The 23507-nt window shown below is 36.0% G+C and overlaps 1 protein-coding gene across 3 annotated transcripts in view; it reads left to right on the top strand.

Moving 5' to 3' along the window:
• SCAF8 (SR-related CTD associated factor 8) overlaps positions 1-23507 on the top strand; it is an 88128-nt gene that overhangs the window by 14605 nt on the left and 50016 nt on the right. For 2 of the 3 annotated variants that reach the window (XM_059841935.1, XM_059841934.1), the window contains exons 2-9: positions 5881-5964; positions 7448-7492; positions 11012-11173; positions 13869-14025; positions 15126-15256; positions 18087-18263; positions 21794-21873; positions 22288-22405. In XM_059841935.1, coding sequence (XP_059697918.1) covers positions 5881-5964; positions 7448-7492; positions 11012-11173; positions 13869-14025; positions 15126-15256; positions 18087-18263; positions 21794-21873; positions 22288-22405 — 954 coding nt within the window. Of the gene's footprint in view, positions 1-5880; positions 5965-7447; positions 7493-11011; positions 11174-13868; positions 14026-15125; positions 15257-17770; positions 17903-18086; positions 18264-21793; positions 21874-22287; positions 22406-23507 lie in introns of those variants that run through there. The other variant, XM_059841937.1, reaches the window with a different exon arrangement.

Here is a 23507-nt window from a genome sequence, read left to right as displayed (position 1 = left end):
AGTCAATTCCCTCTGAGGCATGCCAGAGCTGCCGTTACAGGTTAAGGACAGCCACACTGGGCAGTTTGGAACTACATCCACCAACCAGACTCTTGCTTACTCCCTGCTCATCTCATGTGGTGTGCTCCTTGGGTGAGGAAGATCCTTCCCAGTTGATCTTCAGTAGTGAGGTTGTATTGACTGTGCCTCTCCTTAGTAATCCTGTTCACCAGCTGAAGAACCTTTGTTCTTCACTTGAAAGCTTCTCCACAGTTTTAGTTATCCCTGATGATTTCATGCCAGCCTTGGAGATTGTACAGTTGAGACTGCCCTGTAGGTTAGTACTGTTGCCTAAATAATGTAGGTGTAAATGTCCGTTTACTGCATTTACTACTGAGATTTTTCTGGTTTACTCTTGAGTTGATATCTTCAATGCAATCTCTCATGGATCAGCAGATTTCTTTGCTGAATGGCAATAGCTAGCTTCAAAGCCAGTGTCCACTACTTCCTGTGTGCTTACTACTTGGTAGTGTCACCAGTGTTCCTCTCCAACTTTTGACAGTCTGACTTTATCCTAACCAGAATACAGGTGACAGCAGGCCCAAGTGGGTTCTATTGGGACTTCCCTTTACCATGCACCAATTGACTGTTCATTCAGATTGTTTGCTGGCTGTATTTAAGGAGTAATTGTTTGGGTTATTTGTCATGCAATGGCCTGTTTAGAATAGATTAGTTTTGTGGGAGGCTTTTGTGAGAGATCTTTGGTAAATGTGTTTTGGTGGTCCAGTTGGTTTTATATCAGTGATTTCTCACTGTGCTTCTGGAGTCTTTTAGAGAAGAACAATATACTGAGATGTTGCCTTTCCTTAAAAGAACTGCATGGAATTATCTGTGTCCCCACTACTACATTTATTTGAAGTAATTTATGCAATTTTTTGGTACAGACATTTAACCTAACTGATCCGTTGTTTTCTAATTCTCCCCTTGAACCACCATCAGAAATTCGTGTTGCTTTTCTTGTCTTTCAGAGCTGTAAGTTTGAGGCTTTTTTAAAGGAGAATTCATGAATCATAGCTACCAAGTCTTGCATTCTGGAGTTTGGTTCTAATACTTTGTTATTTTTCACATTCTGAGCTTGTTATTTACCTTATTGTAAACACACTTCGGGAGGATTCTGGTGTGGGATCAGTTTTTCCTTAATGTGTAGATCAAAAAAACCAAAAACGGGTCTGTGTGTGTGTGTCTTTTTCTGTAGGGCTTTATCTCCTGTGAGTCCTCCTGTAAGTGCTGATTGTCCCGGACAAGCACTTTAGTAGATTTGCAATTCCTTCCCTCTTCTGAAAAGCCCTGATTTTCATGCTTGCTCCTGTTTGTTTCTCAAACTTGATTGCACTATCTTTTGCGCATACATTGCCAGCCAGAGTTTATGGTCACTCCCACTCCTCCCCATCCCTTTGAATATTACTACTGATTTTCTCAAGTGTATCATTTTATTTCAGAGAATTTCCTTGACTTTACTATTTAACCATGTTGCTTTTTTTTTCTTCTGGTTTATTTAAAGACTTCTTTTATGTGAGGGCAAGCAATTACCTTCTGCAAATGAGCATGAATGTCTTAGAAAATTAAGACACTGGTCTTAGAGAGCAAACTGGATTAGCTAAACATCTGTAGGAAAGGGCACACAGAAAAAATCAAGCTAGGATATAAGCACAGATTTTTTTAAAATAATGCATGTGTCTTTAACTCCTTATTCTTCAAATTATCTTAAAAGAATGTCTTAAAAGAATCATCTATGTCCTAATGTCTTAAAAGAATGTCTTAAAAGAATCATCTATGCTGGATGAAAAACCAAAGCAGCAACCAAGTCTTGCTTCTCTAGTTAGCCTAGAAGTAAGATAAAATGGGTATGGTGGATAGACTGTTTGATGGATAAGGAGCTGGCTATATGTCAGCATCCAGAGAGTTGTAGTTAATGGCTACAGTGTCCAAATGGAGACCACTATGAACTGATGTCCTGCAGGTGTCTGCACTGGGATTGATATTATTTAGTATCTTTTTTGATTACCTAGACAGTGGGATTGAATGCAACCTCAGCTGTGAGGTGCGATTGATACATATTTCAGAATGCAATGTTTTATAGTAAAAGCTTCTTGAAGACAATTAAGGAGAAATAGTTTTTGAAGAAATTTTATTTCTTTTCTTGGTTTTTTTTTTTTTTTTTGCATGTACTAAATTTGGGATCTGTGTGTTTTTTAAATGGCTGTTAAAATCTGTAACAGATGTAACCATTGTCCAAAAAGTCTCTCTCTACAGAAGTACTGTTTTACTCTTTTTATTGATTCCTTTCCACCACCACCTTTCCCCCTTGAATTATCAGTCCTTAATGCTAAATTTGCCTGTCTGCTACCTGGAATAAAGTATTGGGATGTTGGCAACAACCCAAGTTGTCCTGTTGGCTTTTGGCATATTCCTGGTAAGTGGTGCTAAGATACCTGACTGCACACAGCTGATGTCTCAGAGTCAGTTGCGTGCAACTCTTGCTTGTTTCTCAGCCCTGTGTGGTGGCTTCCTTGATACTTTGAAATGCCCCATTAGGGCCAAGTTTATTTTGAAGCCGATGGCCTGGTCAGGTGTGGTCCCTGTGAGTATCTGTGTGTGTCAGTCGTTCCTTACAGCTGTGTGTGTTGTAAGTAAAGGAACTCCTGTGCCAATCTCATCTGGGACTTGTTTTTAGATTGACAAGGTTGGCTTCTTGAATCTAGGCTGATTTCACATTTGCTCATGTACTTGCAAATTGCTTTTACTGATTAGTATTTCAGGCTTGAGAATGCTGACCAGGAACTCCCAAAATTACTCTGTTAAGAAACACTATACAAACAAAAAGTTTCTGGTGCTGTAGTGTTCCCAGAAGTAGTTTAGTTGTAGTTGCACAACATCCAGCCAAACAGTAGCCAGGATGAGTGATTACATTTTGGTGATTACCTGTGAGCAACTGGAAGCTGAACAGTGAGCTGCAAAACTCACTGTCTCCCACAGCACACTCCTGGAAAAGCTGGCAGCCCACAGCTTGAACAGGAGCACTCTTTGCTGGGTTAGGAAATGTCTGGATGGTTGACCCCAGAGAGTGGTGGTGAATGGTGCTGCATCCAGCTGGTGGCCAGTCACCAGTGGTGTCCTTCAGGGATCTGTGCTGGGGCCAGTACTGTTCAGTATTTTTATTGATGACATGGATGAAGGTATTGAGTCTTTCATCAGTAAATTTGCAGGTGGCACTAAGCTGGGAGTGTGTGTTGATCTGCAGAGAGACTTGGAATGGTTGGATGGATGGGCACAGTCTAACAGGATGAAGTTTAATAAGTCCAAGTGCCGAGTCCTGCATTTTGGCCACAATGATCCCCTGCGATGTTACAGGCTAAGGATGGTGTGGCTGGACAGTGCACAGGCAGAAAGGGACCTGGGGGTACTGGTCGACAGCCAGCTGGACATGAGCCAGCAGTGTGCCTTGGTGGCCAAGAAGGCCAACAGCATCCTGGCCTGTATCAGGAGTAGTACATGGCAAGCAGTACCAGGGAGGTCATCCCTGTTCTTGGTACTGGTGAAGCCAACCTTGAGTGTCGTGTCCGGTTCTGGGCCCCTCAGTTTAGGAAGGACGTTGAGACGCTTGAACACGTCCAGAGGAGGGCAGTGAGGCTGGTGAAGGGCTTGGAACACAAGCCCTGTGAGGCACAGCTACAGAAGCTGGGGTTGTTTAGCCTGGAGAAAAGGAGACTCAGAGGTGACCTTATCACTCTCTACAACTTCCTAAAAGGTGGTTGTAGTCAGGTGGGGGTTGGTGTCAGCAGCTGACAGAACAGAGGACTCTCTCTCTTAAGCAGTGCCAAGGGTTGGATGTTAGGAAAAAGTTTTTTACGGAAAGAGTGATAACGTACTGGAATTATCTGCCCAGGGAGGTGGTGGCTTCACCGTCACTGGATGTGTTTGAAAAAAGGCTGGATGTGGTAGTTGGTGCCATGGTTTAGTTGAGGTTAGGGCATGGGTTTGACTCAATGATATTGAAGGTCTCTTCCAACCTTGTGATTCTGTGCAAACAGAGAAGAAGCAGATTAGCGACTTGGGTTTTTGCCTCTTTTCTCTGTGGTGGTGAAGAGCATTCATATACCTACATTTTAGAAATGTATTGCTTTTTGTCGTGTGAGCAGCAGTAAATAATTCAGAATATTTTGCAACAGCAATTAGCATTAGCATTAGTGAGAAGTAGTTACAGTTGTTTTAAAAGTGGATGTCTAGCTGTGAAGTGGTTATAATTTCACAGTTTTAATGGAGATCCTTTCAAGCTGAGAAGACAGACACTTATGCTTGGACAAGCCTTTTTTTTTTCACTTTGTGTTTTGACAGCTATAGGAGGTTTTGGTTAAAACTGGTTTTGACAGGAAAGGATAGAAAAAAAGCATCTCATGTTTACAAGGAGAACAAATCCTTGTCTCTTGGAAACTCAAGTATGATGAAAGAATATCTACTTATTACCTTCAGCAATAAATTATTATAAGCAACTTGGGGAGCGTGACCTAAATTTAAGATTGTCTAATCCTTTCCACTGTGTGATCCTGTTCAGTCTTACAGTTTGCTTTATTAAATATAAACAATTCTGAAGTATGTTTTCTGAGCTAGCAGTTTGCCACAAATTGAGAAAATATTAGGAAGTTAAAGATATTGTAAATATCTGTATGGATATTAATCTGTTTCATTATATTGCATTTCTCAGGCTGTATAGGAAGGGAGAGGGTTTTTTGGCTTTGTTTCTGTTTCAATTATTGTTTTATGGAAGGACTGTAATTCTTCCTGTTTTCTAGGAAGGAAATAAAAATTTGGTTATAGGTGATCATTCCTATTATCAGAACTCCATTTTTGAACTAACATTCTTCTAAACATGTGTTACAAACAAAAATAAAATATAAGTTAATAATGTCCTTAAATCTGGTTTGGCACTTTGTGTCTGATCTTTTTATGTCTGGAGGTAGCAAATATCCGCCAGTCCCTTCTCTTATAACACTTAGACCTGAAGGAGAAAATAACAGCATTTTGTTCAAAATCATATATTGTGGATAATCAGAAATTTTCACAACAAGTAAATAGCTTTGGGGAGGAGTTACTTCTAATTACAACCCATCAGTCATAGCTGTGAATTTAGTTAGTGTAAAGTTTCACTGTGCAGCAAATTTCTGATGAATACGTGTCATGCTGGAACGTTTCTGCTGGGAGATGTATGTACCAGTCAAATGAACAGAGTTAATAATGCATCCAGGGAGAACATTGTTGCAAAACTACACTACCTGTGTGCTCTGGTTTTTTTTTGCTGGTTAGATATTAGTGAAGTTAAGATGCTCTGCTTGAAATTGAGAACACAGCTGGATTTTTGCTTAAACATTTGTAATACTTCCAATATATTACTTTCCTGGGTTAATGCAGTGAATGAATGAAGTCTATTCTTTTTACCGTCTGTTTTAAGTGTCAAATTGTTACATGCTCATGCTCACTGGGCTTAATTTTGTTGTTCGTTTGTTTAATGGAAAATGAAAAGACCAGATTGAGCAGGCATATGATGATGAATATACTAAGTTAAGGTTTTGTTATGCTTCCATAAAGGTATTCAAGTATATCAGTGTCTTTGCCCTGGAAAACTTAAAAAGAGCTACTGTATTTGCATGTTTTAAGTATTTATTTTGTAACTTCACTTGAAATGCCTCCAGTATTTAGTGCTGGTAAAGCTAGGTGTATATATAGGGACCATTGCAAAGAAGAACCTGCTCTCCTTTAAACATTTTGAATCTTACAATATATGTTATATGTATTCTGCTTACAACTACAGATTATATTTCTGATAGTGGGGTTTTTTTCTTGCAGTTGTACTCGCTAAATGATTATAAGCCACCCATTTCTAAAGCTAAAATGACACAGATCACCAAGGCAGCAATCAAGGCTATAAAGGTATGAAACCAGTTAACTTCTTTTGACCTCTTTTACATTTTTCATGTATGTCAAAGTAATTTTGTGAAATAGTCCAAAAGAATTTGCTTCAGAACTTTCCACCTCCCTTGTGCTTACAATTTCCAAGTTATGATCATATGTGATATCTGAAAATGCAGCAGAAGGCTAAAAGTGCTGTATGACTCTCATTTGCTGGTTGTCATATGTGAGAAAGAATTAAAACAATTTGTCTCCATCTGAATTCCATCAGATCTGAAAGACAGGGTTTTTTCCTCACTTTAGAAAGTAAACACTGACATGCCTGTTAAAAGATGAATAAATAGAAAATTACAAGTCACCCTTCCTTCTCCCCTCTCTCCCTTCCTCCCTCCTCAAAATTTATGCATGCCTTTGGATCAATACAACTGTTCATTTCTCTGAATTCCTAGCATACCTTTTCATGGATATTGTTCATAGATTTCAGTTTTCTTGTTGCTTGGATACAAATTGTTTTTAATTTCAAGTCTTAGTGCACTCATTAAAGATTATTCCTGCCACAAAGTAAAACTAATTGCTAAACAACAGCACAGCAGAAAAAGTCACTGAAAAATGTTGAAGGAAAGAAGTATGCCACTAGTGTTAAGCATTAAAACAAATGGAAACTTGGTGAGAGCTGGAGAGGTAGAAAAGGGAACAAACCAAACTTATGCTTTTCCTATCTGCATTCCTTTGCTGACAATGCAGATATGTTCTCACATAATGAAATCCATATTGGTGTTTTGTGTAATTGGGAAATTGATGACTGAAGAGTGAAATTCAGTAGCTTCTTAAGTATGTCTCTGTAAGTTAAAGTCTGTGTGTTGCTATATAATGGAAATACTCAAAACTTGTATTGAATTTAAGTAGTAAATCATAATAGATGGTTCTATTAATTAAACAATTAAATTATACCCAAATGTTATATTATGTACTCAACTTGGAAATCCTACTTCCACTCTTACCATTTCAATGACAACATTTAATTGTGCAAGTGTTTATTTCAATTATTGGCATGATTTAGAGCCATTGTGATTATATGTGAGATTTTAAAAAAACAACTCCATGAAAGACAGGCCAGCTTTAAAGAAAAATATGCAGTCGATGCTATAAATAAATGAAGTGCAGAGAAGTTGTATCTTTAGTAACATTAGGTGGACATCTTCAGTCATGTACAGTAAAAAAACCATGTGTTTTGGTGGAACAATTATATTATTCTCCTAGTTCTCAATAAATAAGCATGCTATTAAAAAAATACAGTGTAAAAAACCTTCAGAAAAAAGAAGAAACACACTTTTGTAGGTTTTTAAGTGTTTTGAGGAAAATTGCATGTTCAGCTGTGGATATTGGATTGCTATTTAATAATCCAAAGTGTCTGCTTCTGGTTTTGCTATCAATATAGCAACATACTTGAAAAGTATATTGCATTTTCATATTTTCTCTATTGAAATACTGTTGTATTTTTCAGTTCTACAAGCACGTTGTTCAGAGTGTTGAGAAGTTCATTCAAAAGGTAAGTCAGTCAAGTGGGGGTTTAGGTTCACATATGAATTAATATTTTTACACATATTAGTTGATCTCCATTTTTAGTCGCATTCAGTTTCTGCTAATAATCGGCAGCAGATCGTAACCCACGATGCAGAAAGGCAAATACTTTGTTCTCATTTTATTCTTTGATCTGAATCACTGTGGACACTGTTTTAGGACTGCTTCTGTGTGTATTTATTTAATGTTAAGAGAGACTGTCACTGAACAGCTAACAGCAAAACAATTAACAGTTGTTTGGCTAGTGACAGTTGCTTTTGCTTTTCTGCCCAGTTTTCCCATTGATTTTGAAGCTGAAGGGAAGTTGACTTTCAGCTTCATCTTTTTTGTAGCAGTAGATGTAGCATTTCAGATGGTAGTTCTTGCAAGTAAATGAAAACAAAATAAAATTTATATGGCTAGACTAGAATTACTTTTTGGGAAGATAGTAGTATTAATTTAAAGATTCTTTCTAGCAAAGAAATTTATAGCACTTTCTTTTCTTGCAACAGTTAATTATTCTTGGGTAAAACTGCATTTTGCTTCCAGTTGGAAATGCATGGATTCAAATTTGTGAGTCTTCCCTGCTTCTCTGAGTTGTACCTAATTGTTCAGTTGGTAATTTTGGTACTGAATTTCTTCTCTCTTTGTAAATAGCAGTAAATTATGATCCAATTGAAATTTAGTTTTGACAAACAAGCTAGAGAAGTTGGGCTGTTAATGTTGCAATGTTGGATGCAATTTTCCTTCTGTTACTCTTTTTACAAAGCAGTCTGTATTGTTCTGTATTAGTAACCTGTCATGCTCATTATCTTTTATTCCTTGTTGCCCAGTGTTGCCCACTGTGGTGCCTTTTGACAGTGGCTGGACGTTGTAAACAGGTTGCAGCTTCAGCCTGGTGTTTTTATCTGTCTTGGAACTATTTATCAATGAAATATTTAGGTACTAGTACCTCAGTCTATGTGGAAAAAGTGTCATATATGTGTTTCAAAGCAGTAGTAAAGACCCATAGTATACTTTATCAACACTGCTAGTTCTTTGTCAAGTAGTTGTCTTTTGGGTCCTTGACTCTGACTTCTTCCACTTCTGAGACAGGGATCACTATCCTCTGATCCCTGTTCAGTGCTGCAGGTGAACACAGGAGTAGGAGAGCAGGAATACATCTTATCCATCTCTGACCAGTAACACTTTGCAGTTCTATGTCCTGAAATTAGCTCAGAATTGTCTGAGTTCCAAACAGTGCTTTTTAGTTACAGTGGATGTGATTGGCAGTTCAGTATTCATAGGCACAAGGGAAGTTATTCCCTCTGCATGAATGAATGGCAGTTTGTCAGGGTTGGGACTGGTTGTTCATGACCCTTCCACAAGCTACTTGGAGTTATCTTTACATGCCTTCAGTGTCCAGTACTGCTCAATGAGGAAGTTCTGCATTGTTCATTGCTGGTTAGAGAAGGCAGATGTATGTTTTTATTGATAACCTTGTTAATGATCGCCCTGGATTAGATGATTCCCCTTGGTGGTCTTGCTGAGGGTTTTTTAATTAATGAACAATTTACTGTAATGTGCAACTTTCTAATAATTTTAAATAATAACTTTTTGCTTTACTAGAATGAGAGATAAGCAGATAAGAGATAAGGTATTTGATATTAAAGGGCTTAAATTGTATGTTTGGAGACTAATTGGATGTTTTTTGCAAGCAGTCACTTCAAATTAAAGCTCAAGATGACTGAATCTTCCATTAAAATCTGCTGTAGACTTCACCAGAATGATGGCAGTGCCATCTCAGATAGTTTGCTCTTCACCCTTCACAGCTCCAGTATTATCTTTTGTAATTTCATTATGTTACTGAAACTTCAGATAAAATAATTGCCTGTGACATTCTTAATTTTATGCCACTTAAATTACTGGTCTATAGTTATTTTGGTTGACTGCTTTATTCTTTGGCAAAAGATCACTTCAGGGGTCAAATGATCACATTTCATATATGTAAGGTTATTCCATTGGAGAGCCAGATTTAATGTCTTTGAGTAATCAAAATACATTATTGATTACTCACCCAGAAAATAAGTAAGTATTTGTGTGTAAAGGCTGTTCCATCTGAGATTAGGGATTTGCAGGTTAACTGCCTCAGTTTTATTTTTATTTAATTTTTTACTTGTATTTTGTTGGCTTTTCTATATAATCTATGTTATTACATTATTATCATACTTTGCTTTCTTTATGTGCCATGTTTTAAAATACTTCAGCTAATACATGTCTTGAGTTTTCTTTTTAAATTTCTGTGAGCTATATTATTTTGAATATTGTGAAAAGTTATATACCTGTCTGTTCTGTGTGCAGAATACTCTTGTTTAATAATTTAAATAAAATTTCAGAGGATACAATACATTGAAGTGATTTTCTGATGACATTTAAGCTGATATCCAATTTAAGCTTAATGATGCACATATATTCCTAAAAGGATGTCAAACACATTCTAAAAATAGAGTGCCATACTTCAATACATTGAACCATGTTTAGAACCTAAGGAAAGGTGGCTTTCTAAAGGTTGCAAGTGTTAGCAAATCAACACTTTTCAAAACAGAACAGTTGTATCTAGGGCATCGTAAAATTAATATTCTGAATGGTTTGTTTGGCACTTTATTAAAGATTATTAACTTAGTGCGTTGCATAATATGTCTACAGGACCAAAGAGGAAAAGGGTGTCCTTTCCCATGTTTTCCATAATACCTTGTGTGATATACACCCAATATTTATTAAATGAATCAATAACATAATATATTCTGATGATGACTTCATTATACTTTTGGACCACTTTTGTTCTCTCTTAAAACTAGTTGCAGTAATGTGGTGTAATTACTTTGCAGTTTAAAGACAAAAATTTTACCATTAGTTGTTAAGAAAGTAAAATTACATAATTAATTAGTATTTTAGTTAGCAGACATGCCTTATAAATATATCATGCTGTTTGTAAATTATGCAAGTTTTCCAGAGTTGTAAAATAAATGTTGTTATATTCTCAACCAAACAGATGTCCCCATAAATATGTTTTTCTGCTGCAGGGGAGAATATACCAGACCCTAATTACAACAGTGTAAAATAAAGTAAACAAATTTTAACTTTAATGTTTACTTTGATTATAAAGATCATAATTTGGTCATGCTTTATGCAGTACTTTTAAAATAGAGTGTATATTTTAAAAGGATATGTGGTTTGTGTGCTTTTTTTTTTAAGAGATAGATTTTTAAAAGTTAGTTCTTTAGCAGTAAGAAATTGATTTTATATCATTTACATATCTTTAGAATGCATATTGATGTGATAATTTAAATATTGGAGGTTAGATGTTACTTGAGAAAGCTTCATTTTCCAGGACAATTTATAAAATAAAGAACATTTCAGTATACTTGGACCCACTTAAAAATTAAAGAGGATTGTTTGTATTTTCTCTGCCATTAATGGTTTTGGTTATTTTTCACATATACTCTTTTTAAATTACTGTTCTTCATAGTGCAAACCAGAGTACAAGGTGCCTGGTCTGTATGTCATTGACTCCATTGTGAGACAGTCCCGGCATCAGTTTGGACAAGAAAAAGATGTATTTGCGCCAAGATTCAGCAATAACATCATCAGCACTTTCCAGAACTTGTACCGTTGCCCTGGTGATGACAAGGTAAACCACTTACAGATCTTCCTAGTTAAAACAATATTTAGCATATCATCTATAAAGATTTTCATCTCACTTTCAACTTGCTGGAGGGAATCTACTTATAAACTTGCCCTGTGTATGTATTTCTTAATGTTCTTGTCTTAGTGTAGGAATTGGAAAAAAGGCATCCAATGAGATTAATTAGAGTTTTGAGAAGGTTGTCTTTCCCTTGATTCTGTGATTATCCAGCAGCTAAATAAGGTTTAACTTGTATAGCTTGACTCACTAGTTCAGCTGTTCCCTTGGACCACAATAGTTGAGATAAGCCACAAAATTCTGTTTCTAAAAGATTGGCTGGAAATAGCAGAGTGCAGGCAGTTTAGCTTCCTTCATATTTGTCCCTTAGTTGTAAAATAGATAATGTTTCTTCTTATTGAATAACTGCAAAAAGGTGAAGGATTCTAAGGGTTTTGTCTTCAAAGAAATTTGTGTAATAGAGTCTTTAGGTAAAGTAGTAAGTGGGGCTGGATGCTACAGGAAGAGTTGTATTTAGAATAGTTACATGCATTCCTAGAGCTATATTTTTCAACCAGAGGTATGAAAACCCAAGGCATCCATGGAAGGTGATTAAAGCACGTTTAGCCATTGTGCTATCTTAGGATTCCTGCCTTTTTAGAGTAGTTAAGACCGCTGCAGGAAAATGTGTCAAGACCTGGAAATTTTGCTTGGTTGTATAAACTTGGCTAAGGATGTCTCTCTTTGCTTCTGCAGCTGAGGTCTGAGGTGTTGCTGAACAGGTTATTTAAGTTAAATGACATTTTTCCAATCTGGCTTTAGGTTATCTGTGTGATTAACTCATGCTGCTTCAATTCCAGAGTGTTTTACTGTGGTTTTTTTTATAAATAGGCACAATTTTTAAACTTATTTTGTAGTGTGTTTTGTAAACTCATTTAGCTTGCTACTTTGGGAAATATACTAATACAGAAAGACCCTGATGTATTGAGGAAGGAGAGGTTGGAACAAGGATGGATGCGAGTACTCAGTTTGTGTCTAGTTTAACAAATACATAATAAATTTATTGGCTAAGAAATTGCACTGTTTGCCTGTGATATTTCAATGCATGGCAATTAATATATTGCATTAGAGGTGTTTGATGTGAAGATAGTAAAACCTAGTCTATTTAGGATCCACAAAAGCCCTGTCAGGTTCATTTCTAGGATATTTTTCACCTCAGCATAAAACTGTACTTTTCAATCCTAAGTCCTGCTGCTGTGCTGCATATGGATTCAATATCATAGGAGGGTCTTTGTGCTGTGAAAGTAGTTATCCTAGACATTGCCTAGGAAAAAACTGAGCTGTCAGAGACCAAGATATGTACCAAGGTTTGTAACATTTTGATGTCTAATCTGATTGAAAGGCATAATGGAGAAACACAGCAGTTATCTTTATATGAGCAAATGTAGAATTTGTTTTTAAATCAAACAGAAATGCAGTAACATTTCATTTAAAGTAAAAACAAAACCACCTCACTGATTCCTTTGTCTGGCCCAGAGAAAGTCCAAGGTGTGGGTAGATATGGAGCCACAGAAACAGTTTTATATTCCTATTCTGGAGAGATGAGGGAAGTTAGAGCCTCTGATGGACTTGACAAGGACTGCTTATAAGAAGAAGGGCTCAGATACTGAAATGCTGAGTGGAAGCATTTAAGGGAGCTCTAAATTGCACTTCCTTGCAGTGAAAATTCAGCACTTCTTTATTATAGTTAAAGATCCTCTTATAGTTCTGGACAAACAGACTTCCTTTTCTTTGTTTTGAACACTGTGGCTAAGTGCTCAATGCTCTTGTTTTGTAGAACTCAAGAAATTAAACCACCTTTGTGATAGCAAACACCAGATCCTATGAAGAATTTCCTGCTCTTTGTAATGCAACTGATTTTTTTTCCCAAAATAAAGCAAAATCTTTCCTTTTGGTGAAAGTTAAGCTTATTGAAAAAAAGACTGGAAGCGGATCAAAATTATGATCTGTTTGTGATGTAATAGAATACCTCTGTTGTAATTGAAAAAAAATGTAATAGAAATGTAAGCTGAACAATGAGTTACAGCTTATGGAATTGTATGAAGTCTTAATTTTGGGGATTTTTTCCTTTCCCATGATCCGCCTTTTTTAATATTGCTATGTATTTTCAATAGGCAGGTAATTCTGTTCCAGTTTAAACTTTTAAAATCCTCACTTTGTCAAAAGAGCTTGCAAAATATGAAGCTGCTTTTCTAATAAAAATATTTAGCAGTCTTAATAGTATATGCCCATTTTTCAGTGTACTTAAATGATTTTGGTTCACGGGCAGAACAGAATTGCATTTATAAATGTTAACTATTAAAAAATAGCTGACTAATAATTCATTATTTTAATTATTAGTAATGCTTTAAGATGCTTCCTTAAAATAATTTTCCTTCCATGTCATCTTCCAAAACTAAAGGCCTATTTTTGGTTGAGAGAACATTGTCGCCTGTGTGTAGTAGCTCTTTGCTGTTGCCTAGGATCAGTTTTAGGTTCATAGTTAAGACATCTTTGGTGTGACCCGGTATAACTGTCCTTATTGTTTGCAAACCTACAGGTTCTTTAGTCTAGACAGATTAAAGTTGCTAGCTAAGAATTCCATAATCAATAACAAGAAAAATAAGCATGACTCAGATCTTTTGCTGTCTTTTGTTCATTTTAGAGTAAAATTGTTCGAGTGCTAAATTTATGGCAGAAGAATAATGTGTTCAAGAGTGAAATTATTCAGCCTCTCTTGGATATGGCAGCAGGAATTCCTCCTCCCGTTGTGACCCCTGTCTTGCCCAGCACTACAGCTGCTATGAGCAACAATACACCAGGTAAACAAAACCAGATGGAAGTCATACTTTGAATCAAAACACTTCTGTCAGCTTTGGTATGTTGCCTGTTAACATGCTGATATATCTCACTCAGATGAATGCTAGAAAGAAGTATATTACAAACACCATCAAGATCAGGGAAACAGGAAGACATTATTATAAAAGTGGGCTTGATCATTTTGTGCTCTGAGCATCTGCCTTTCTTATGTAGGTACATGGCAGGAAAATGGATTTTTAACTTTTCACCTCATCAAATTTTTTTCTTTTGAGGTTGAGATACATGGTAAATTGGCCAGATAGGAATCCTGCTTTTGTAACCCACCTTTTGCTGATCTCATGCTGAAAAGGAATGAGACAGACAAATTCACCTTAGCTTTCATTGGCCAAGCAAATATGTGAGATTTTCAGATCTTGGATTGCCTTTTCTGTATCTTCCAGCTCAGTATTTTTTATTTTTTATATAGTATGACTACATTAAATTGACCGCATTAAATCATAGCTTTTAAATTCTGATGCAAATTGACTTTTAAAACAGTAATCTAGTTGTATTTAGCGTTCATTGGTATACTCTACTTCTGAGCTATAAATACAAAAGTATGTGTGGCTATGGAGGATTCTTCTGGATTATGGCATGAAAATAATTATCAGAGTTTCTTTTGAGAAAAAGCAATAAAACAAACAATCCTTATGAATCCAGCTGATGCAGAAATTTTTAGTAGAATCTTTAAGACTCTTCCTGGGGATAAAGTGCACGTCCAGTGAGATTTGGGCTAGCTGACAAGCAGATTGCTAACAATTATCTTTTGGTATATGTAGTTTCCACTGAGTATTTTGGAATATTGTGTGAAATCTATTTATTTGCCTTCATCAGTGTTTTTGTTAGTAGTCCCACTAGTCCCAGCTATCGCTAAGTAATTCTGGTACTTGAGGAATATTGATGTCAGTCTGTATTATTTCTGTGTGCTCCCATGTATGTCAGAAAAATAGTTTCAGTTTATCTTTTTTCTCAGTGTTTAATAACAGCAGTCTTTTTTCTCCTCTAACACTACTTTTATTTTCTGCGTAAAATATTTTGGCATATTGATTTTTCTCTTTTTTAGGTACACCTGTGACTCCAGTTACTCCAGCCAATGTGGCCCAGAGTTTGCCTGATCCTTGGGTATCTCAGATTGCTAACACAGACACCCTTGCTGCTGTTGCACAGATTTTACAGAGTCCTCAAGGCCAACAGGTAATTTTGTGGACAGTTACACTGTAGACTGTCTGATACTTTGTGACTTTAAGGTACAGGTAAGGAATGCTTTCATGTGTATGTCTTATGTGTGTTTATATCTGGTGTCCATGTTAACTTTCCCATGAAGTTGTTCATCACAAGTAAGTTCCAGGTTAATTAAAATTCCATGTTACCTTTTGTAGCCAGCCCTGTTTAAAGCCAGGACCTTTAAAGATGTAAAGTGTCTCAGAAGGTGATTTCAGATAAGATGGTCTGTAATACATGCTTGTCTATATAGGTGACAAATACAGATCTATTGCAGATGACTAAATCAAGAGCAACAATAAGATTTCATGGATATAGATATGAAACAGATTGCCAGTCTGTCAAGCATAGGTCTCTGTTGGATGCCTGAAGAAGAGCTAAACATTGTACAGAATTACAGAATGGGAGCAAACTTCTTCAGGAAGTGTACTGTGTATTGATTCCATTTTTTATCTTTCCATCAGCTAAATATAGATTTTATTTTGCAGCATTCAAAAATAAGATTTTGGAAGTTACTATGTTCTTCAGTCTTTAAATGCTCAACTCCAAAAATGTCTTGATTTCCAGCATCACATGAACTGCTTGTCCTCATAACCTGTGGTTACATAAATTAAGCACCCTCAATTGGCCTTCTGTAAAAATGTTGATAATTTTTCAGGCTGTTCTAGAGCTATGGCACCTGCATAACTTTGGCATTATGATTTTTATTTGGACTGAGGTTGTTTTACCTGCTGGCATACTAAACAAAAATCTCACACGTATGAGTAAGAAGCAGCGGCCAGTGAAAGCTTTCTTGGTGGCAATAACAACTTTACTTAGTAAGAATGTTTTACAGTATTTAGCTAGCTAGAGTTGTCTGTAATTGTTCAGAAATCAAGTGGAGGGATTATTTTTTCTGATTACACTGGAAGAAACTGAATAGCAAAGCAAAATGAGTTTGTGGGATACTTTGAGAAATATGAAGGAAAAATAGTGGATTAGCTCTTAAAAAAGTAAAGGATTTGAAATGAGAATGGTAAATATGTGGAAGGTCAGTGAGGTAATTGTTGCTTAGAGAATATGAAAAAAGGAAAGCAAGAGAAAAAAATGAAGATGAGAAGGGAATTAAAATTTTAAAGACAGCAGATGACAAAGAAATAGCATTTGGATATTTAGCTCAAAATAGTCTTAAGCAGAAGAGAAGAGACAGACTGGGTACACAATAAATATGTACATGCAGATGTCTAGGATTGGTAGAGGAACTGTGATATTTACTTACATCCTGTCTGTCTCTTTTCTTCTTGTTCTCCAAACCAGTCCTTCTGCCACAGCCTCTCCCCAGCTCCAAAGACCTTGATTTAATCCTACAGTTGTGTTTTATAGGTGAGAATGTGTGCAGGTAAATTGAGAGTTTAGACATAAGATAAGGCTGGCTAAGAAAGATGTGACCAGCAAGAATGGTGCCCACCCAGGATTTTTCCACTCTAGGGCCTCCATCTCTGCCTCTTCAGTTTGATTCCTTCCTACTGAGAGCAATGCACAGGCTGGACCAGCTGTATGAGACAAAAGGGGATGAGGGGAGAACTCTTCAGTTTTGCCTATTGCAGTAACCAGGGAAAGCTCCTGCTGAGGTAGAACAATTGAAGCCTTTTCAGAAGCTCTGCTGTATAAGAAATCTCTCTAACTGTTTTTAAAAGAATAGGGAAAATGGTTTCACATTATCAGAAAGTAACTCTATCTTGAGAAAGGGTCACACATTTTTGATGCATCGTGGAAAAGAAATTCAGTTTCTGAAGTTTCTAGGGAGGCTAGTAAGAAGGGAGGGATTGAACCCTTTAAGAGTTTAGTGGGGAAACTTACAAGGGGTTGGAATATTGAAGGTAAGGGTAATCAGGGACTTATGTCAGCAAGTTTGAACTACCTGAATTTGCTTAACCTTTTTTCCACAAATATCTAAAGATAAGACTAGAGATTTATCTTGAGGAATGTCAAAGAACTGCTTCCTCTAATTCCACAGTGGTTTAGGAGAGCTTCTTTCAATAGAGTTAATATTTCTTCTTAAGGCAAATTGCACAATTTTGTGGGAGCATCCCCATTCAACAGATAAATTGATCTTCACATGAGAAATTCTTTCATTTCCTCATTAGGACAGCTTCTCTAAAAGATTATATACAGATAGGAATTTGAAGTAAGAACATCAAGATAGACCAAGTGATTATTTTGTTCATTTGCTTTTGATGTTTTGTTAACATGGCAGAAGAATTGCATTCTATCAGCCCACACCTGAGTTTCACACATGAGATTTCACTTGTGACTTGTGCAGAGACACAGGTGCAAGCTCTCCCTATGAGCAGGTTGCATTGGCACAGAGTGGAGCTTGCCACAGTGCAGTTCTTTTCTCTGTACAAATGCTGTTACAGGACACAGATTATCCTAATATAGGTGGGCCCTTAGGAAGCTGGAATAGGCTAACAGATTTTTTTCAGGTCAAAAGGAATCAAACTGGAGAAACAGAAGAGGGGGAACACTAGAAAGCAGGAAATCCTGAGTGGTGACTGGCATCATCATGCAACCTGTCAGAGCAAGTTAGGAAGAAGAAGCATCTGCCTATCTTATCAGCCCCAGAAAACAAATTAGCCAGTAAGTGGGAACAAAATTTGCTGTAAATGAAAACAAATTAAAGACAAAATAATAGCCATAGGTTAGATGATACTTCATTCCTGGGAGTTTTTTAACTAAGTGGAAGGGGAAAAGTCTATTTTGTACTTTGTTTTTTCGCTTTAAAAAATCTTGTTCAATGTATTTGTTATCTTTTCTCTTTTAGCTTCAGCAGTTGATACAGACACTGCAGATACAGCAGCAGAAACCTCAGCCTTCACTACTTCAAGCTCTGGATGCCGGTCTTGTTGTCCAGTTACAGGCCCTTACAGCACAACTCACAGCTGCAGCTGCTGCTGCTAACACACTTAATCCACTGGAACAGAGTGTCTCTTTTAATAAGGTAGAAGTAGAATAATAGAAATTTGAAGAAGTATTTTTTTTAAATATGTGTGAGAAATTCTTTTGGATTTTATTGTTTGACTTTGGATATTTTAAAAATGCATTAATATACTATAAAGTGATACAGCTTAAAAATAAAAAAAACAGTGTCTAGACAGTAGTGTAAATGAAAATATTAGTTTTATATGAGTTTAGGGCTAAATAGCCCATTGTATAATATCTAGTGTTGGAAGAATCCCACAAAGATTTTTGAATATGGTAATGGATTTGATTTATGATGTAGCAAAGTTAAGCCATATGTTGCTGCACCCTTTGTAACACAGCAGTGAGAATTGTTTCTTACAAGGTAATAAATGGAAAATATGCAGGAATTAATATACACTGTTTTCTCAGGAGAGTAAAAAGTTGGATTTGTAATTTTCTTGCATTATAAAGGATGTGCCAAGAAAACTTTAATCTTAGCCACAAAGTGATATAAGTGAATAAATAAGCCTGTAGGTAAAGTAACTTTCATTGCAAACAACCCTAAACCAACCTACCAAAAAACCAAACACCAACGACCCATCTGCCCCCTCTCCCCCCCCAAAAAAGAGCCTAAAACCCCCGAACCAAACTACAAACAAAATCAGAATGCAGAAATCTAAGAATACTAGTATTATTGCATGCCAGGTAGCAACAACCATGCAGGCAATTGCAGTCATAATAGTATAATACCTATAATAAAGAAAAGGAAGAATTTCTGCTCAAAGAATTGTAACTAACTAACTAAAGAAATAAATAAGCATTGTTCTATTGTCTTTGGAAGAAATAGTTTGTGTGTACATAATCTCTGTAGGATTGTCCTGGAGTGAATAAATAGTAAGAATAAGGAAGTTGAAGAAGAAAAAAAACCCCTTTTTTATTCTTCACTCAGGTAATCCTTTTTATTGAAAGTAATGCAGCTGTAAAAATAAGTCAGGAAAAGAATGGCCTGTACTCTGCTATACTACAGCTGTAACCATCAACTTGAGAAGGGCGGGATCCCAGGGAATGAATGCATCAGTTAATAGGGACTGCTGTAATATTTACATACAGAAAGTATTTTATACTACGGCATTATTCTGTGAATTGAATTCCAGCATTTCCATGGATTGGTTTATTTGTAGATGTGGATGTCTTGAATTTTGGACAACTTAAATTGAAGGAATTCACATCCTGATGAGATGTTTGTATACAGACATAAAAGAAAGGGCAGCTTTTATGAAAAAAAAAAAACAAACATTTATTAGTATTGTGATCCAAAGGAAACTCTGAAGCATAGTTTTCCTTCCACGACATCATGTTTGTGAATTGGATGACAAATAAGAAATAGTGCAAGAAAATAATTTTGATGAATGCATAAGTATCCATCTTTTATAAAAAAACCTATTTGGCAGTTCTTCCAATCCTTTTTTTTCAATCTCTTCAGTCTGTTGTATCTTGTGCTACTTAATCGTGCAAATTAATCTGCATTATGTGAAAAATTCTTTCGGCAACATCAAATGTGCATGTTTTCTGATCTTGCTATAGAACCAAATACTTGTATTACAGTAAAAAACCAAATTGATCAACATTACCTATGGATTTACCCTACTTCCTTTAATTTCCAAAGAGAATATCCTGATTCTTACGAAAAAATTAGTTTCATTTCTAATAAAAACCCCTTTTCATGTCTTTATTCCTTTCAGTTGCTTTTTCTGAACACATTTTCTTCTTACATAATTAAAGTAACATTTGTAGCATAAGGGAAAGTTCTGCACCTGTTATATGCGTGTGTGTGTAACACTAAACTTGGTATCCTAGTATTTAATTTGGTTAAATTTCTATTACTTCACTGTAGAAAGTATTCTTCTATAAACTGTGTAAAAATCAAGATAGTTCAGATGTTTTGCTTCAGTATGTACAATGTTACTTAAACCAAATGTCATAAAAACATGCTGCACATTTACCTGTCTTGGCTGGAGGTTCTCTTGTTTTCTCTGGCCTTGGTTAATCTAAATCTTTGTTTTGTTTGCCATGCACTGGTGACTAGTTTCTATTCATTTATTTTCTCAGCCGTTTAAACAGTACGTATTCTGTTATTTTCCCTCCTTCTTTGTCATGATGGAAGATACATGATGATTAATAGTATTTTAAGTTTGAGGTTGTTTTTCTGAAATGCACAATTTTTTCAGAGCAGCAACATTTTAAAAGTGCCTCACTGGAAAATATTCTAACAATACAAACAAAAAAGGTGGTCACCTTGCTGAAATGGATTAGATATATATGGTGAAAGTTGTTCTGGGTTTTAACATCCCATCTCACATAAACTGGATGGTCTGTGTTTCTACTGTGTTTTCTCAGAGACATATTCAGTCCTGCTTTCTCATAAATATTATATTGGGAAAAGCGATTCTAAAAATTCTTGATTGATCAGTGATTGATCGATCTTCTGGTTAGGTTACGCTTTGTTCTTCTTACTGGACTTCAGTAATTGAGAGTGAATAAAGCATCCTGAGAAAGAAAATAGGATACTGAATCATCGTGGCTTTTTGCTGAAGATGTTTTTGCCTTAGTATTTCAAAATTACTGCCATACATTCTCTTCTTCTTGGTTTTTTTCTTCTGACATTAATGTTTGAGAGGAAGTTATGGTGGTTGGTAGTACAGCATTAGCTCTACTTTTTGGAAAACTCCCAAGGTATGTAAAGATGCATGGACATGGCTTTAATAGCATGGTTCTTTCATTAAACAGTGAAAAAAGGCAATCTCACTGATAAATAACATCTGCTGTATTTCTTTATGCTTGTTCCTTAGTTTTTCTCTTCAGGAAAGTAAGGTACTGTTAAAATACTTCTGAACCTTTTAAAATTAATAGACAAACTTTTTTGCTTAAGCAGATCTCCAGTGTAGACATCTTCACAGATAACACAGGAAGTTTATCCAAGTTTTTTTCCTTGTCAGATACCTTTCTTTTTGTCCATTAGAAGGATTAGTCCTCTTACATCATAATTGCTTGCTTTGATTTTTTTTTGCAGACTATTGAGAAGTTCTTTTCAAGGAGCAGTATATTTGAAGGAATTCAGGTTGTCTAAATGACACGTGTTTGTGAAAATACAGTAATTCTTTGTGAAGTAATCAAGCTGTAGGTCTTCTCTTGATATGAGCAGAGCAGTTTGATGATTACCAAAGGATTGAATAGTTGGCCTCTTCGTAGTAATTTCTTCTAATTAAAGGTACCATTACAAAAAATGAATCTTTGTTTAAGCTTTACTCCAAAGTAGCTCTAGTTACTGTGGAAAAGAGCATGTGGTTGTACTTGTTGCAGCACAGCTCAGGAAAACTGGGCCAAAATTTGATGCAGTCAAGAGTTTGGTAACAATAGCAGTATGACATCTAATTTTCTATTCAGGTTATTTGCCAAACTTTTTTTTTTTTTAAGTTGAAAAATGAGAGCATCTTCCTAATGAAAAGGAGATATAGGTAAAGGGACATATAAGAAGTGCTCAGTAATGCTTATTTTGTTTTCTCCTAGAAGCTGATGGACAGGTTTGACTTTGGGGAAGAATCTGAACAAAATGAAGAGCCTAAAAAGGAAACTCCCTCTTCCCAATTGTAAGACCAAGCTGAGTTTCTTATGGAAAATGCTAAAATTTGTCTGATGCTAGTTGAAAATTAGGATTAAGTAAGGAAGATACTTATTTCAGAGCATAAGTACACTAAAACAGTAGGAAGAGAAAAGACAGTTGTCTGAATTAACATACACTTTTTACTATAAGTCTGTGTTCCAGAATTTTTTTTTGACTTTAGGAAAAAGTTAACATGTTATTTGTTTTGTATAGTTATATTTATACAGTTGATGGAATAATGATGATATTAGGAGGTGGAACTAACTCCATTGTCCTCATTATTTTACATTTTATTTAAACTGGAAACCCAGTTGTGAAGACCTATTTGCTAACTGTTTAAACAAACAGAAAAACTGTAGGCTTTTTTTTTTTTTTTCTAATTTAAGTTATTTCATTTTAGGCCATTAGTACCAGAATCTGTGAACAACTCACTTTTTCACCAACTAGCTGAACAGCTACAGCAGCAAAATTTAGAACATCTCAGACAACAGCTTCTGGAGCAGCAGCAGCCTCAAAAGGTAAGAACTCCACCTTGTGGCTATTGTTGTAATTTATGTTCTCCTCTGATTAAAAAAAAGCATATTCCAGGACAAAAAAATTGTGTTGTTACTGACAGTTTTCATGTAAGTAAAGTCTTTATCGCTAGCTGACCATGTAACAGAAACTTGCCAAGTAAGTGGGGTAAGTGGAACAAAGTGCTTAAAATAGAAAAAAACCTACAGCCAAATGTGTGGGGAGTACAATTTGTTTCTCTTAGGAAAGAGTACTCATTAGGTGAGTTAGACATGACTGTGCTTTGGCTGTTCAGCTCTTTACATGGGGAGAAAAAAGCTTTCCCATGCTTGCAGAAGGAGTAAGTTGAGCAATAAAGTGATTATGGTCCTGTCTCTGAGGGAAGGACAGAATAGAGACTGTGGGTAGCTTTAATTTTCCCAGGTTTTATGTCTTGACTAATAATTGATGAAATAATTCTGTTGAAGAATCTGAGCTAAAGTATAGTCACGTATTTCCTGAGAAATTATTCATTAAGAACTAGTGCTTGAGATAACCCAAGGTTCCTCTTAACTATATGAGTTGTGTCCTTTCTACGCTGAAGTAACTTGGCTTATTTCTACTGAGATTAGTCCTCCATACTTAAATGTTCTTTTTCCCTCCTGATCCCATTTAAAAAAAAAGCAAACCAAAACAAACAAAAGTATTTTGTCTTGATCCTGGCCAGGTATGAAGCAGACTTTGTGTGGAGTATTTGGATCTAGTTTCACAGGAAAATAGAAATCTCAGATTGAAAGAAAAGGGATCACAAACTTAACAAACATCTGTTGGAGACTAGTTCAAGCTCTGCAAAGGCCAAGTCATAGAGCTGTTAAGTAGTCAGGGTAGGAAGGGACCTTAAGATCATCAAGTCCAGCTGTCAACCAGCAATGCCACTGAACCACTAAACCACATCACCCAGCCCAGATCCAGATACCTCTTAAACTCCACCAGGGATGGTGACCTCACCACCTCCCTGAACAATATATTCCTCTGCCTGAGCCAAGTGGCTGAGCGTTCAATCAAGAATCCCATTTAAGCTTTGAATTTCTGACTTTATTAATTCAGTTTTTACTAGATACTATTTCT

Source organism: Haemorhous mexicanus, chromosome 3 (genome assembly GCF_027477595.1).
Source record: "Haemorhous mexicanus isolate bHaeMex1 chromosome 3, bHaeMex1.pri, whole genome shotgun sequence".
Lineage (NCBI taxonomy): Eukaryota > Metazoa > Chordata > Aves > Passeriformes > Fringillidae > Haemorhous > Haemorhous mexicanus.
This window is presented reverse-complemented; position numbering and strand designations above follow the sequence as displayed.